Raw genomic sequence first — 14,340 nt, forward strand, 5'->3', positions numbered from 1 at the left:
GAACCCAATCTGAATTTGACACGTACTGCTTTATCAACTACGAATGCAGCAATACATTGCACCATGCCCATGTCCCTACAACTACGTCGTTGCTTGGCCTTGCCAGCTGATATTCGATCTGCAGCGTGACGAACTTTATTTGCAGCATAAACAATATCATGCTCCTTGCAATCATTAAGTATTACACTAATCCCATTATCGACGCGATCTAAAAGCTTTTTGCGATATTGCTGTGCCTGCGTTATTCAGATGTACGACGCTACGATCCTTCAGTCATGCATGCAACGTGTAAATCTCTTAACCGATCCCGAGCGACTTCCCGCCATGTAACTGAAATACCCAATCACTTTTCTGCTACACTTTTAATTTTTAATAGTCGTTCTACGAAATTCTTCATACCATCTCATCGCTATGCGGCTCCGCGCTACCGTTCCATGCGTGTGGTCAACAACGACTCTCGTTTACGCACTAAAATGGCCTACGATCACTAGCGCCGTGGCACTATTGCCATTACATAGCAAGGCAATGCTCCCTGAGGAAAGAGGAAAGCTCGGTTTCAGAAGTTAGAAGAGTTAGCGATAAATGAGGAGAACAATATCGACAGGTTACATCAAAGACGGCAGTACTCCTGATACTGTCCCCCTATTGTAGCGTCTGCCCGTGTCAAGTTCCACGGCGGCCAACGGCGAGGGCGACCACCGCGGTCCCCTCACCGCGAGCGTGTGCTACACTGTTGGTTGGTTGGTTGGTTGGTTGGAGGTGGAGGGAAGAGGACCAAACAGCGACATCATCGGCCGCGTCGGATTAGGGAAGAACGGGGAAGGCGATCGGTCGTGACCTTTCAAGGGAGCCATCCCGGCATTTGCCAGAAGCGATTTAGGGAAATCACGGTAAACCTAAATCAGGACGGCTGGACTCGGCTTTGAACCGGCGTCCTCTCGAATGCGACTTCAGTGTGCTAGCCCCTTCGCCACCTCCCTCGGTGAACTATACCGTACAGCCCGGTATTTCGGGCCCGGCCCTCACTTGTGTGAAGCGTATTAATTACGGCTTTTTAAACGGATTCTTCACCGTCATTACTACTACAGTAAATACACTTTCACACAGTGTTTTCTCAGCCTCACTGCAGGGCAGAATATTAACATTTGTAGGAACTACACTGACAGGAAAAAAATCAGTACATCCTTTTATAGGTATTGCAATTCACTCAAGATTTAATGTTGCAACAGTGCATGTGGAGTACATGAATAATAATATTTATACCTCAATAGCACAAGCGCATCTGAGGTACCAGTGCGAACGACAGGCTACGGTCGAAAACACTAGACTCTTTTTTTATTACAGAATTCGTATGTATATACGTTGAAGAATTATTCCCCAAAATATTATGAGCGAACTCTAAAAATTAATGAATCTGCGAGCGTTTGAAGCCGAGCGTGCACGACACTCCTCGGAGTTAGAGAACTGGTTCCGCGCTCACGCTCCATGACTTTTTGGAACATTGTTTGGGCGGTTTTAGTCAAAGTATGAACAGAACTTTCAATAGCCTCATACGTTCCAAAAATAACATCCAGCCTGAGCGAAATTGTCAACATTGCTTCAAATTGGGCCGTATGTCTATTCACTGTAGGCCACACTGCATTAATGCAAGTGGAAAATGCCCTCCAAATCAAAATCGGCGATGAAATGCGCCGATTCTGAGAGTGGTAGCAGCGGAGATACACTAAGCAACGAAAAGGGCTTTGAGGACGAAAATGACGAGTTACCAGGTCAAAGTAGCAGAAGGAGGCCATCCACTAGCTATTATGGACCTGGCATCGATATCATCCCGTAATTTGGAACCTTTGTCTCTTTTTTTATACGATAAATACTTGTCTAACTTTAAACGCGTTTTCCTCAAAGCCATGTTTTTCGGCACGGTTGTCGTCGCCCACGCTACAATTTTAATCCCATTTTAATGATTTTTGGTCTCCCTTGAAGCAAACTGAGTTCTGCTCAGTTCATCCTAGCCGATTTTTTCATGTTGATATCTAGTATTTTTTCGGTCAAAAGAGAGGCGTCAAATAATGGCATTTTCTCCAGGTATCTACAATTCCGCACAATTTATTTATTTATTTTGCAAATCCCTACGACGAACTAAAAATACATGTGTAAGGCTCAGCGTGATATGTTAATTTAACGTTTTAGATAACCACAACCGGAGTGACAGCGACAACCTTCGATCTATCTCCTTTCAGAGCTGCCTCGGGAAAATCCTCAATTACGCATCGTAGATATTACCATTTCTCAATAAAAATACCAATAAAAACCTCAATGTACGTTTTATTCATTGCAACAAACGCCATTTGTCTACTACATTCCACTACGGGGAAAATCATCCTAAATTTGAGCAATACTTTCGTCCATCAGCCTGTCGTTCCTCTTTAAACATCCATATTACTATGTAGTGTAGTCTCCACAGACAGGAATGCACGTGTCGAGTCTGGCTTCCATCGATCGTACAGATGGCAAGTACTGTCCTGGAATACGTTCGCCATGTCTGCTTGACCTGTTCGCGTGGTTGAGTAAGAGTTGTTAGTTGACGAGTTGCGCGAGTCACTTCTCGTTCCAGCATATCCCTAGGCCCGACAAGACGCCTCCTGAGACGCGACAAGGTAGTAGTAGGCAAAGCGCAACAGGGAATAACAATATTAATGTGGTAATAGTAAACTACAGGAGCGTCTATAGAAAGGTCCCAGAACTGCTCTCATTAATAAACGGTCACAATGCCCACATAGTACTAGGGACAGGAAGTTGGATGAAACCAGATGTAAACAGTAATGAAATTCTAAACTCAGATTGGAATGGATACCGCAGAGACATGCTGGACAGTGAAGGGGGAGGCGTGTTTGTAGCGATAAAAAGTGCAATAGTATCGAAGGAAATTGACGGAGATCGGAAATCTGAAATAATTTGGGTGAAGGTCACGGTTAAAGCAGGCTCAAATATGGTAATTGGATGTCTCTATAGGCCCCCTGGCTCAGCAGCTGTTGTGGCAGAGCACCTAAAGGAAAATTTGGAAAATATTTCGAGTAGATTTCCCGACCATGTTATAGTTCTGGGTGGAGATATTAATTTGCCGGATATAGATTGGGAGACTAAAACGTTTATAACGGATGGCAGGAACAAAGAATCCAGTGAAATTTTTTTAAGTGCATTATCTGAAAAATACCTTGAGCAGTTAAACAGAGAACCGACTCGTGGCGATATCATATTAGACCTTCTGGTGACAAACAGACCCGAAATATTTGAAACAACGAACAGGGAATCAGCGATCATAAAGCGGTTACTGGTTCGATGATTTCAGCCCTAAATAGAAATATTAAAAAAGGTAGGAAGATTTTTCTGTTTAGCAAAAATGACAAAAAGCAGATTTCAGAGTATTTGACGGCTCAAAACAAAAGTTTTGTCTCAAGTACAGATAGTGTTGAGGAGCAGTGGACAAAGTTCAAAACCATTGTACAACATGCAACAGATGAGTACGTGCGAAGCCAGATCGTAAGAGATGGAAAAGTGCCACAGTGGTACAACAACCGAGTTAGAAAACTGCTGCGGAAGCAAAGGGAACTTCACAGCAAACATAAACACAACCAAAGCCTTCCAGACAAACAAAAATTACGCGAAGCGAAATGTAGTGTGAGGAGGGCTATGCGAGAGGCGTTCAATGAATTCGAAAGTCGAGTTCTATGTACTGACTTGGCCGAAAATCCTAAGAAATTCTGGTCTTATGTCAAAGCGGTAGGTGGATCAAAACAAATGTCCAGACACTCTGTGACCAAAATGGTACTGAAACAGAGGATGACAGACTATAGGCCGAAATACTAAATGTCTTTTTCCAAAGCTATTTCACAGAGGAAGACTGCACTGTAGTTCCTTCTCTAGATTGTCGCACAGATGACAAAATGGCAGATATCGAAGTAGATGACAGACGGATAGAAAAACAATTAAAATCGCTCAAAAGAGGAAAGGCCGCTGGACCTGATGGGATACCAGTTCGATTTTACACAGAGTACGCGAAGGAACTTGCCCCCCTTCTTGCAGCGGTGTACCTTAGGTCTCTAGAAGAGCGTAGCGTTCCAAAGGACTGGAAAAGGGCACAGGTCATCCCCGTTTTCAAGAAGGGACGTCGAACAGATGCGCAGAACTATAGACCTATATCTCTAACGTCGATCAGTTGTAGAATTTTGGAACAAATATTATGTTCGAGTATAATGAATTTTCTGGACACTAGAAATCTACTCTGTAGGAATCAGCATTTCGAAAAAGACGATTGTGTGAAAACCAGCTCTCGCTATTCGTCCACGAGACTCAGAGGGCCATAGACACGAGTTCCCAGGTAGATGCCGTGTTTCTTGACTTCCGCAAGGCGTTTGATACAGTTCCTCACAGTCGTTTAATGAAGAAAGTAAGAGCATATGGACTATCAGACCAATTGTGTGATTGGATTGACGAGTTCCTAGATAAGAGAACGCAGCATGTCATTCTCAACGGAGAGAAGTCTTCCGAGGTAAGAGTGATTTCAGGTGTGCCGCAGGGGCGTGTCGTAGGACCGTTGCTATTCACAATATACATAAATGACCTTGTGGATAACACCGGAAGTTGATTGAGGCTTTTTGCGGATGATGCTGTAGTACATCGAGAGGTTGTAACAACGGAAAATTGTGCTGAAATGCAGGAGGATCTGCAACGAATTGACGCATGGTGTAGGGAATGGCAATCGAATCTCAATGGAGACAAGTGTAATGTGCTGCGAATGCATAGGAAGAATGATCCTTTATCATTTAGCTACAATATAGCAGGTCAGCAACTGGAAGCAGTTAATTCCATAAATTATCTGGGAGTAGGCATTAGGAGTGGTTTAAAATGGAATGATCATATAAAGTTGATCGTCGGTAAAGCAGATGCATTGGAAGAATCCTAAGGAAATGCAATCCGAAAACAAAGGAAGTAGGTTACAGTACACTTGTTCGCCCACTGCTTGAATATTGCTCACCATTGTTGGATCCGTACCAGATGGGGTTGATAGAAGAGATAGAGAAGATCCAACGGAGAGCAGCGCACTTCGTTACAGGATCATTTAGTAATAGCGAAAACGTTACGAAGATGATAGATAAACTCCAGTGGAAGACTCTGCAGGAGAGACGCTCAGTAGCTCGGTACGGGCTTTTGTTGAAGTTTCGAGAACATACCTTCACCGAGGAGTCAAGCAGTATATTGCTGCCCCCTAAGTACATCTCGCGAAGAGACCATGCGGATAAAATCAGAGAGATTAGTGCCCACACAGAGGCATACCGACAGTCTTTCTTTCCACGAACAACACGAGACTGGACTAGAAGGGAGAACGGATATAGGTACTCAAAGTAGCCTCCGCCACACACCGTCAGGTGGCTTGCGGAGTATGGATGTAGATGTAGATGTAGACATGGAGACAAGCCCAGAGATCGTGTTAGCTATGGAAGTTGCTGCACGTCTTGCAGAGCACGTTGGGCTTCACAGTCAGTGTGTGGGCGAGCTTCATCCTGATGGAACAACACATCACCTTCTGGTTGCAAGAACAGCAAAGGAATGGGTCTAACAACAATATGCACGTGCCGAGCGCTGGTTACCGTTCCCTCCAGAAACACCAAAGGTGAACGGGAGTTAATGCTTTTCGTACCTCAGACCATAAGGCTTGGGATGGGACCGATGAGTCCTGGTGAAACCACTCCAAACAGCGCTCACCAGGTCTACGCCATACGCGGAAACGGCTATCACTGGTGTGCAGGCAGAATCCGCTTTCATCGCTGGAGACCACAGTGCGCCATTCCATCTTCCAAGTCATCCTCTGACGGCACCAGTCCAGCTGTGCACGTCGATGACATGGCGTGAGTGGAAGATGGGCTAGAGGTGAGTGTGCCCGTAGTCCCACTGCTAATAAGTGGTTCACAACAGTTCGTCTTGACACATCTGGCCTCACAAGATCTGTTACCTGTGCTGTGGTAGCTGTACAACCTATCAGTGCTGCTGTTCCAATAGTACGATCCCTGCAGGTGTCTGTGCTGCACGGGCATCCCCAACTTCATCTGTGGTTGCGTGAAAATGTTCACACGACCACTGATACCAGTAGCGCTGCACAAATGACGCAGCGCGTTCAACTTATATGGCAGTTTTACCAAAAGGGCCGTTCCGCCACTCGGAAGGCCACGATTTGATAACCTTTCACGCTCACTTGGCTGTAGGAAGCACTAGTGCAACTCCATGGCATCATTGCCTGCTTGCTTCACACGTTTGCAGCTCACAGGCATTCTGGCTGTGAGCATTGGCTGTTAGAGGGTAGACACAGACTGATCTCTGGTAGCTATTGCACTACATAATTTGGTGGCGGACGACGTTGATACCACCAGCACATCTACTATCCCCCAGGTGACATCTGCCGCCACAGAATCAAAGTCGAGTCATCTTTCCAGGTGTACTAACTTTTTGCTGGAAGTGTATATTATAAGCTTATGTTGTGCAATAAACTATTCAGTAGAAAATCCAAATATTACTCATTAAATAAATATAGAAAGTATGAGAAATATAGAAGAGAAATGTAGAAGGCTACGTCAGTTACAATTACAATATTAACAAAAAATTAAATTGTGTATGTTGCTGTTCCGTTAGAGAGTGAAATTGTCATTTTTATAACAAGCAAGATATACGGTACAAAATAACATTATGTACACATAGACTGTTTAGAGAATTTAAAAATAAACAGTTCGTTATCTGATACAATTGTCCTGTGCTCTGTTTCTGCACTAGGGTTATATGAACGTTTTGCTCGTTTTGCTGATAACGATGTTCACAGACGGTGTTCAAACTGCCGTGTGGTGTACGTTGTTTCAGAGATGTTGCTGACCTCCTATGGAAATTGGTTTGTGGACGAAGCTGAAGTGTTTCGTGTATGAGACACCGATAGACGCATCAGATCAGCTGTTGCTCATGTGGTTGAAGCTGTAACCATTATTTGTGAGTCACCTGTGACTCTGAGCGAGTTAGACAGTCATTAGAAAGTAGATACCAGCTGTGCATTAATATAAATGCACCACATTTCCATCAAACAGCAGTTAGAATACCACCTCTGAATGTTACTAGCGTCAAAACCTTCCTCGCTGGGATACTGAGCAGCTATGACATTTCTATCACATAAAAATGGTTTCTTTATATGTTTTCTATACAGTCTAAAATATTGTATACATAGTTTTTTACACCTTGCATAATGAAAGAGTCAATAGCAACTCGAAATTAAGCATTCAGGTCCTGACAGACCCAGATGAAGATTTGCTAACCTTCGAAAAACTGACGACGAAACTAACACAGTCAGTTTCCCGGAGTGACATAGAAAATCATTTGAGATCTAAAACTAAATACGTGAAGTTATTTGCGAACCTCATTCCTCGAATCAGAGTACGGTTGACTGTCATCAGTACATAAACGTGGAATGGATGAGGTCCATTATTAAACTTACCCACTGCCTTGGTATAATATTTATATTTTTGGTTGAAGTCCAGTGATCTGTAGTCCAGTGCTCTATCATACCAGTAGCGATGATAGAAGTTGTACAGTGCATCGGCGAGACCGAACATTTGTGATGCCTCTGGATGGTGGTTCTCACATAGCTCACTGAAGTCGTCATGAAAGGAGAGATATTCCCCATGGTAGACCAGTAGCGCATCACTCAACAGCGGACGCCTGTAACATGTAATGAGAGTTTAAGAGTTGCAAAACTAATGTTATCAGCGAGCTTAATCATGTACAGTACATACTAGACTGTAGGAATATGAAGAATGAATTTTCACTCAGAAGCAGGGTGTGCGGTGATTTGAAACTTCCTGGAAGATTGAAGCCGTGTACCAGACCCAAAATATACATGTTACCAGCATTGCGTGAAATCTCGTTGTTTTTTAGAATGCCTCGGTAATATATAGAATGCCTGATGGTCTTAGGCAAACTATGAAATAGAAGTTTTTTGTGAAACTTTACATACCTTTCCTAGGCAGCTTATGCGACCCCTGTGTATTATACAGAATGACCAGGACAATTTACCCCAAGTGTTAAAATTGCGCAACATGAGAAGACTTCATCAATTAACATGTATTAGAAACAGAAAGAACAAAACTACGAAATAAAGCGCTGGATATTCTTACTGGAAAACAGTGATAGCAGAACAGAGGCTGAAGTACTTATTGCAGTAAGTACTCACGTTTCTTCTTCACGAAAAAAACACTTTTCATTTTAGCAGTTTGATCTTGTACATACATTTCACGATTTATAGAAGAATGTGAACAGAATGCTGTTACCTGTAGAAGACAAAACAGAATTGGCATGACCTATTTCTTGCAACAGGAAAGGCTGAACTGACATTTTGAATTGCACTTAATTTTCTATTTGACACAACGTCACCTCATATTTCTGCTTTCCGTGTTGCACATACACCTGGAGATTCCTTGACTGTTTTCTGTGGACTGAGAAGTAGCTGCGGATTGGAGAGGTATTTTGTGGTCAGGAATGTCTTCAATTCTCATTAAGTTCTTTGGACGTCCGGTGAATTCTGATATTGCGTAGAGCTGCTTCAAGATTCCTTCTGCAGTTCTAAGTCGGTATGAGCCTTCTATTGTCACGTTCACAGCAAATGTCAACAGTTTGCTTGAGTCATCCCGCCCTTTGTCGACGTCGAGAATCGATGCTGGCGCAGTGCAATCACGAGTGCAGGAGGAGTTTTTTGTCGGAAGCTCTTTTCGTTTATTTCGTATGGATCTCAAGGTTCCATTTCAATTCCGTTTCACTTTGGATAGCTTTCTCAATATTGAAGCGAACAATGGACAAAATGCTAACCCCATAAACTCCTACTTCGTCGCCGTCATCGGCTTTACGAAAACGTACACAAATGGCATGAACGTTTCTTCCAAACTTCTGACATATATGAGCACCCATGGTTTCTTTTAAGCACACGTAAAAGATGTCAGGAAAAGAAGGATTTTCGGTAAACACAAAAATGGAAGACTCATAGATAACCATGGCTTCATCACTGCTTTGGTTTCCTCCATCATGGACTCCATTCACACCTACGTCCTTTGCAAGGAGCAGAATTCATCTCGTCTTTCTTTTCGCTGTCTGTACGCTCTCTATTACATTCTCCAGCTCTTCCTCAGTCTCTACATCTTGTCTTGAAAACGTCGTCAGGCAGGGACGACGTCGAGAGACCTACTCTAGCCTTTCAAACGAACAGGGCTTCGTGTGGTGACTTGTTAATTGCAGAATGGAAAGCTCTGTCTTTCGTAAGCTGGACGAACCGCAGTCCGTCACTGCAGCAGCTTGTATCCAAGCATGCAACATATTTTCAATATCTTGATTTGCTCTTTGAATGCTCGCGTCACTTTGTGTGTGGCGCGGCTTAGCACGGACCATCTTCAAGGTCAGCCAATAATCCTTTAGGCCGCTTGCCACTTTGCAAAATTCTCTGCCGTTATCAGACAGTAGAATCGTTGGAGCACCGAGCACAGTAAGGGTTGCCCAAAAAGTAATGCACCGCATTTTTTTCTTCAACAATTCCTTATTGAACATAATGAGACACACACTAAAGAACGGTGTTTTATGTGCACGCTCTTTTTTCCCACGTAATGTCCATCCCATTCTCTGGCATTCCTCCAGCGCGAAACAAGGGCGTGTATGCCCTGTCGGCACCAATCCTGGTGGCGGAGCCAGTGCCTCAGTATGTGGATCACCTCCTCATTGTCCTCAAAATGTCTTACACGAATGGCATCCTTTAATGGGCCAAACAAGTGCAAGTCCAAGGGGAAAGGTCAGGGCCGTAAGGTGGATGGAGTAACACTGTCCAAACTTGTTTTGCCATGTGTTCAGCAGTCCTTAGACTTGTGTGGGCGCGACTGCTACGGTCGCAGGTTCGAATCCTGCCTCGGGCATGGATGTGTGTGATGTCCTTAGGTTAGTTAGGTTTAAGTAGTTCTAAGTTCTAGGGGACTGATGACCACAGCTGTTAAGTCCCATAGTGCTCAGAGCCATTTGAACCATTTTGAACTTGTGTGGGGCCGAACGTTATCGTGTTGCAGCAAAACATCTCCCGGGTTGATGTGGAAGCGCGTCTTGAGTTTTTTAATGTGTTGACATACGCTTCTGATTTAATGGTGCCGCCTCCTGGCATCACATCAGTGAGAATCACACCTTCGCGATCCCAGAACACGGTGATCAGGGCCTTATCGGCGGAATTTATCTTCTGTGGGGAGTGGGAATGGCGCCGTTCCACCGACTGTCGTTTTGTTTAGGGCTCAAAATGGTTTCATCACGTGCCACAGTCCGGAACAAGAAGGCCTACCCCTCAGCTTCAAAATGTTGTAACAAATCAAGACAAATGTTTTTTCTGTACGATTTGTGGTCCTCTGTTTTGAATATGTAAGAGTGAGGATAACTGCATCCACACTTACTTTGGTGATTGACAGATGAAGTGCCAACTGCCGAGTCGTAATGCGTCTGTCGTCGCGAATGACAACATCAGATCGCTGCAACACGTCATGTGTGACAGCCGTGGATGCTCTCCCTGACCGCTGCAAATCGTGGAACTCCTCCAAACAGCCTTATGATGACCTCACCTAACTGTATTTCTGATAACAGCAGATGCTCTATAGACTATGCAAAAGCGTTTGTGAATATTCCTCACTATTTCTTTCTCTGCAGTGAAATTCAGTGAAGGCACGTACATCACCTACAGACGCCATTTCGGAAATGTGTGCATCTATGCTATCTGTTGTCAGTGACGGAAACTTGGCGCGCTCACTCAGGAGACTTCAAATAATACATACGTAACATTCCGTACATTACTTTCTGGGCAACCCTCATATGTCGATGAGGTTGTAGGCTACCTCTTCCGCTCTTTTTTCATTTCAGAGCCTTGAGAACTACAAACTTAGTCAGATGATCTTGCTAGGCCTACATAAACTTTTATTCTCTGCAGGATAGGACTGAAAATCGATAAGACCGACCTGACAAAGGAAACTGAATTCCGAAAAAAAAAATTAATTTGACCACAACTCCGTTTTAACGCCTATTGGCTCCCAGTGGCAAGGTTACAAAAGTGAACGTACAGCTCAGTATCATGACGGATAATGTTCTTGCACTTGGGTGGAAGTTCTTCCAGCATACTGTCCAGCCCTTCATGACCAATAGCCAAAAGGGCCTTATGGAGTTCGTCAGATAACTCGGAATCTGCGACGTAAATTGAATAGCACTCATACCTTCTTTAACAGGATAGATCAACTTAGTTTTGTTGTCGATCAGCATTACGTCATAGTGATTCAGCAGCCAATAGTCCCCTGGTTCGTTCGTCATGGTCATCCTAGCCTTTTCCATATCGCTGACTATGTTTTGGTAACTGGTTTCTATTAGGAAAACGCAGTTCTTAGCAGTATTGGTTCTTAGCTGGGATACTACACTTCGTTACTAGTTGTTGCATGTCAACATGGCGTGATTCCTGTCTTGAAACTACACTGCCCTTCGATGTGCCGATACAAGAACAATGGGGAAGGATGACGGGAGAGTATCTGTGGATCTTAAGCCGGATGCTATACCATGGAAACTATTGTGGCAATATCCGTGGCATGATATTTGAACGTTGTACAACAATACACTGTCTTCGCAACCACTAAACAAAGACTCAAACGCTACCTCAAATAGGGGTAACCGGAAGAAAAATCGTGGCATTATTATATACTCTGCCAGGAGACAATCTGACAAAGTATGTAACGCCTAGGCAATGTATAAAATATATATTGACGTTAGATTTGAGGAATTCTGTGTATTACCTAGATATTCTATAGAATACTGGATTTCACACAATTCCGGTAATATACAAGATCAACACCTACTCCACTACAGAGTGAAAATTTGTTCAGAAAACTATTCTGAAGATTGTGTCTGAGCCATTTCTTCGTAATACCCTTTCTTCCAGAAGAGGTGCCCCCTAAAAGTGTGAAAGAGAACTTCTGTGAAGTTTTGAACTAGCAGAAAGCTGCTGACGAAAGCAAAGCTGTGAGGGCGGGTCGTTTGTCGTACCTGGGGTGGCTCAGATGAGAGAGCGGTTTCCCGTGAAAGGGACATGTCGTGGTTCCCAGACCCAGGCCAACACGCAGTCGTAATCTGCCAGGGAGTTTCGCATCTGGATTAACTTGAGATATGGCGATGCCATCTGGGCAGGCCACTGCCTTTGTATCCGTCAGACACCTCCCATTTCATTTTGTTTTGGCGATTATCATACAGTTCCATTCACCTTTGGTGTATCTATATTGTTCCTTATTGATATTAAGTTGATGGACTGTTAGGGTTAGGGTAAACCACTGATTGATGTCACAGTACTTGCATGACTTAAGTAGCAGTAGTGGAATTAAACTCGGCTCTAGAGGCAGATTTTCTGGACGCTGGAGGTTACCATTGCACTAGGGGCAGCCTTAGAACTTTCCCCGACCAGCAAACGAATTCGATGATTCCTTTGTAGTAACCGAAGCGGGCTGTGGGAGCGGTGTTTGATGGGCTGCCATTCTGGCGGTCAGCCTTTTTCCGCTGTCGGCCAAGCAAGAGGGTGGGAACGCAGTGGCTGAATGCGAAATAACACTTCTTTAGAAACTGGCGGCGCCGGGCATCCTGGCGCCGGCCTAACTGCGGTGTGGGAGTCTGGTCTCCCTATCTCATGTGCAGATCCAGGTAAAGCAGTGTCGGGATGGCGCCCGGATAATGTGTTTATTACAAGAACAGCGTCCCCGGCGAGACGGGACGACGAATTTCTCCGGATGTCGCGTTTCGTAGATACCGCCGTGCCCCGTCAAAACGGCGCCCACTAAATCGCTTTATGGACGAGACAGAGCTTGTTTTCACAAGGAAGCTTCCCTCATCTTGTGAAATGCGGTTTCGGCTGCAGGACCTCCAGGCATTGTGTACTGTTCTTTCGGAGAACAGTAAGTGTACTGCACTGCAGTGATTGGTTGAGGAAGATCGGGCCTCCTTGCTAGAAAACATGATTGGCACGGTAACCACTGCTGGGCCATCATAGGTTTACTTGAGAACATCAGGGGGAACGGGTTTTTCGGAAGGTGCTTCTCGACCGTGGCGGAGTACAGTCGCTAGAGCTCTTCTAATTCTACGGAGAGAGCAGTTAGTTGTAAAGACGTCCGGACAGCCGGGCGAGACTTTATATTTTCGCGGACGTGAGACAATCACCGGCGGACGTGGGTTCATCTCCCGCAGTACGAGGCTTCAGCAGCGCCTGCACGCTGACGACAGCGTCTCGTCTTTCACCCGCTATATCGGTAACGTTGCGCAGCTTCGGCAAATTCACAAGCCTATCAATCGTTTTCACGACCATCTTTTATTCATAGCAGCCTTTTACTCGCAGTAGTCACTCCCAGTGTCCATTGCATGCTTAATTGTATCTTCACCCGAGGGACCAATCAGTGGAACGATACAGCAGAGTGTGCTTTCCTAGACTGACGCCCTTCCAGTCACAGTAGCCAGTCTCATTTCCACATAAATTCCAATTAGCTTACCCATGTCTATTGCCAACAAACTTGAGTTGGTGTTAATGAAATTTTACACAGCTGAGGTTTCTATTTATATGTTTCTTCTCTTTTGCTCTTGATATCAGTTAATAAATCTCTTTGTGTGCCAGAGGTCCTTGTTATTAACTTTTCAACGACATCCATTCTCAGTCCCTACGATTTCATTTGTTTTGTTGTGGGTTTGAAGTAATTAAATTAATTTTATGTCTAGTTAGCCAACTCAGGATTGATCCATACAGGGGCCACTGTTTAAGGTCAGATTTCCTTGCGCTGTCAATAAATGTGGCACCACTTGGATATCGTGGTTCCACTTGTTAGTCATTTGGGAGACGGAGAACTACCGCTATCGCAGGACAGCTGGGAAACTGATGGAAAAGTTGCATAATTCTGTTTCTCAGCACTGCTAACGAAGTTGGAAAGAGAACTCTCTGGGAAAGATGATGTCTAATCGATTGACGTGAATGTAACGTGAAACAGCTCCACTTATCTAGTCCCTAGCTTCCAATACATTTGTTGAGGATAGCACGATTTGATTACTTGATGTATTTAAAGTCCTTCTTTAGAACTACTGGAACTGTGTAATCATTTTACATTTGCATGTACTCCTGCGTTTGATACTATATGTATCTTCATGTGTAGCAGTACCAGTGTCCAGACGTAAAACACAACGAAATAACGCTACACTGTTGCAGAGAATTGTTTTTATACGTGTATTTGCAAT

The 14,340-nt window shown here is 44.2% G+C and overlaps 1 protein-coding gene across 4 annotated transcripts in view; it reads right to left on the reverse strand.

The window, feature by feature from the left end:
- The window catches only part of LOC126236531 (uncharacterized), a 350,541-nt gene that overhangs the window by 51,414 nt on the left and 284,787 nt on the right, over nt 1-14,340 (reverse strand). For 3 of the 4 annotated variants that reach the window (XM_049945903.1, XM_049945900.1, XM_049945902.1), the window contains one exon: nt 7,526-7,749. The exons of the other annotated variant lie outside the window; for it this stretch is intronic. In XM_049945903.1, coding sequence (XP_049801860.1) covers nt 7,526-7,749 — 224 coding nt within the window. The remainder of the gene's footprint in view (nt 1-7,525; nt 7,750-14,340) is intronic. 4 annotated transcript variants of the gene reach the window in all.

Source organism: Schistocerca nitens, chromosome 2, assembly GCF_023898315.1.
Source record: "Schistocerca nitens isolate TAMUIC-IGC-003100 chromosome 2, iqSchNite1.1, whole genome shotgun sequence".
Lineage (NCBI taxonomy): Eukaryota > Metazoa > Arthropoda > Insecta > Orthoptera > Acrididae > Schistocerca > Schistocerca nitens.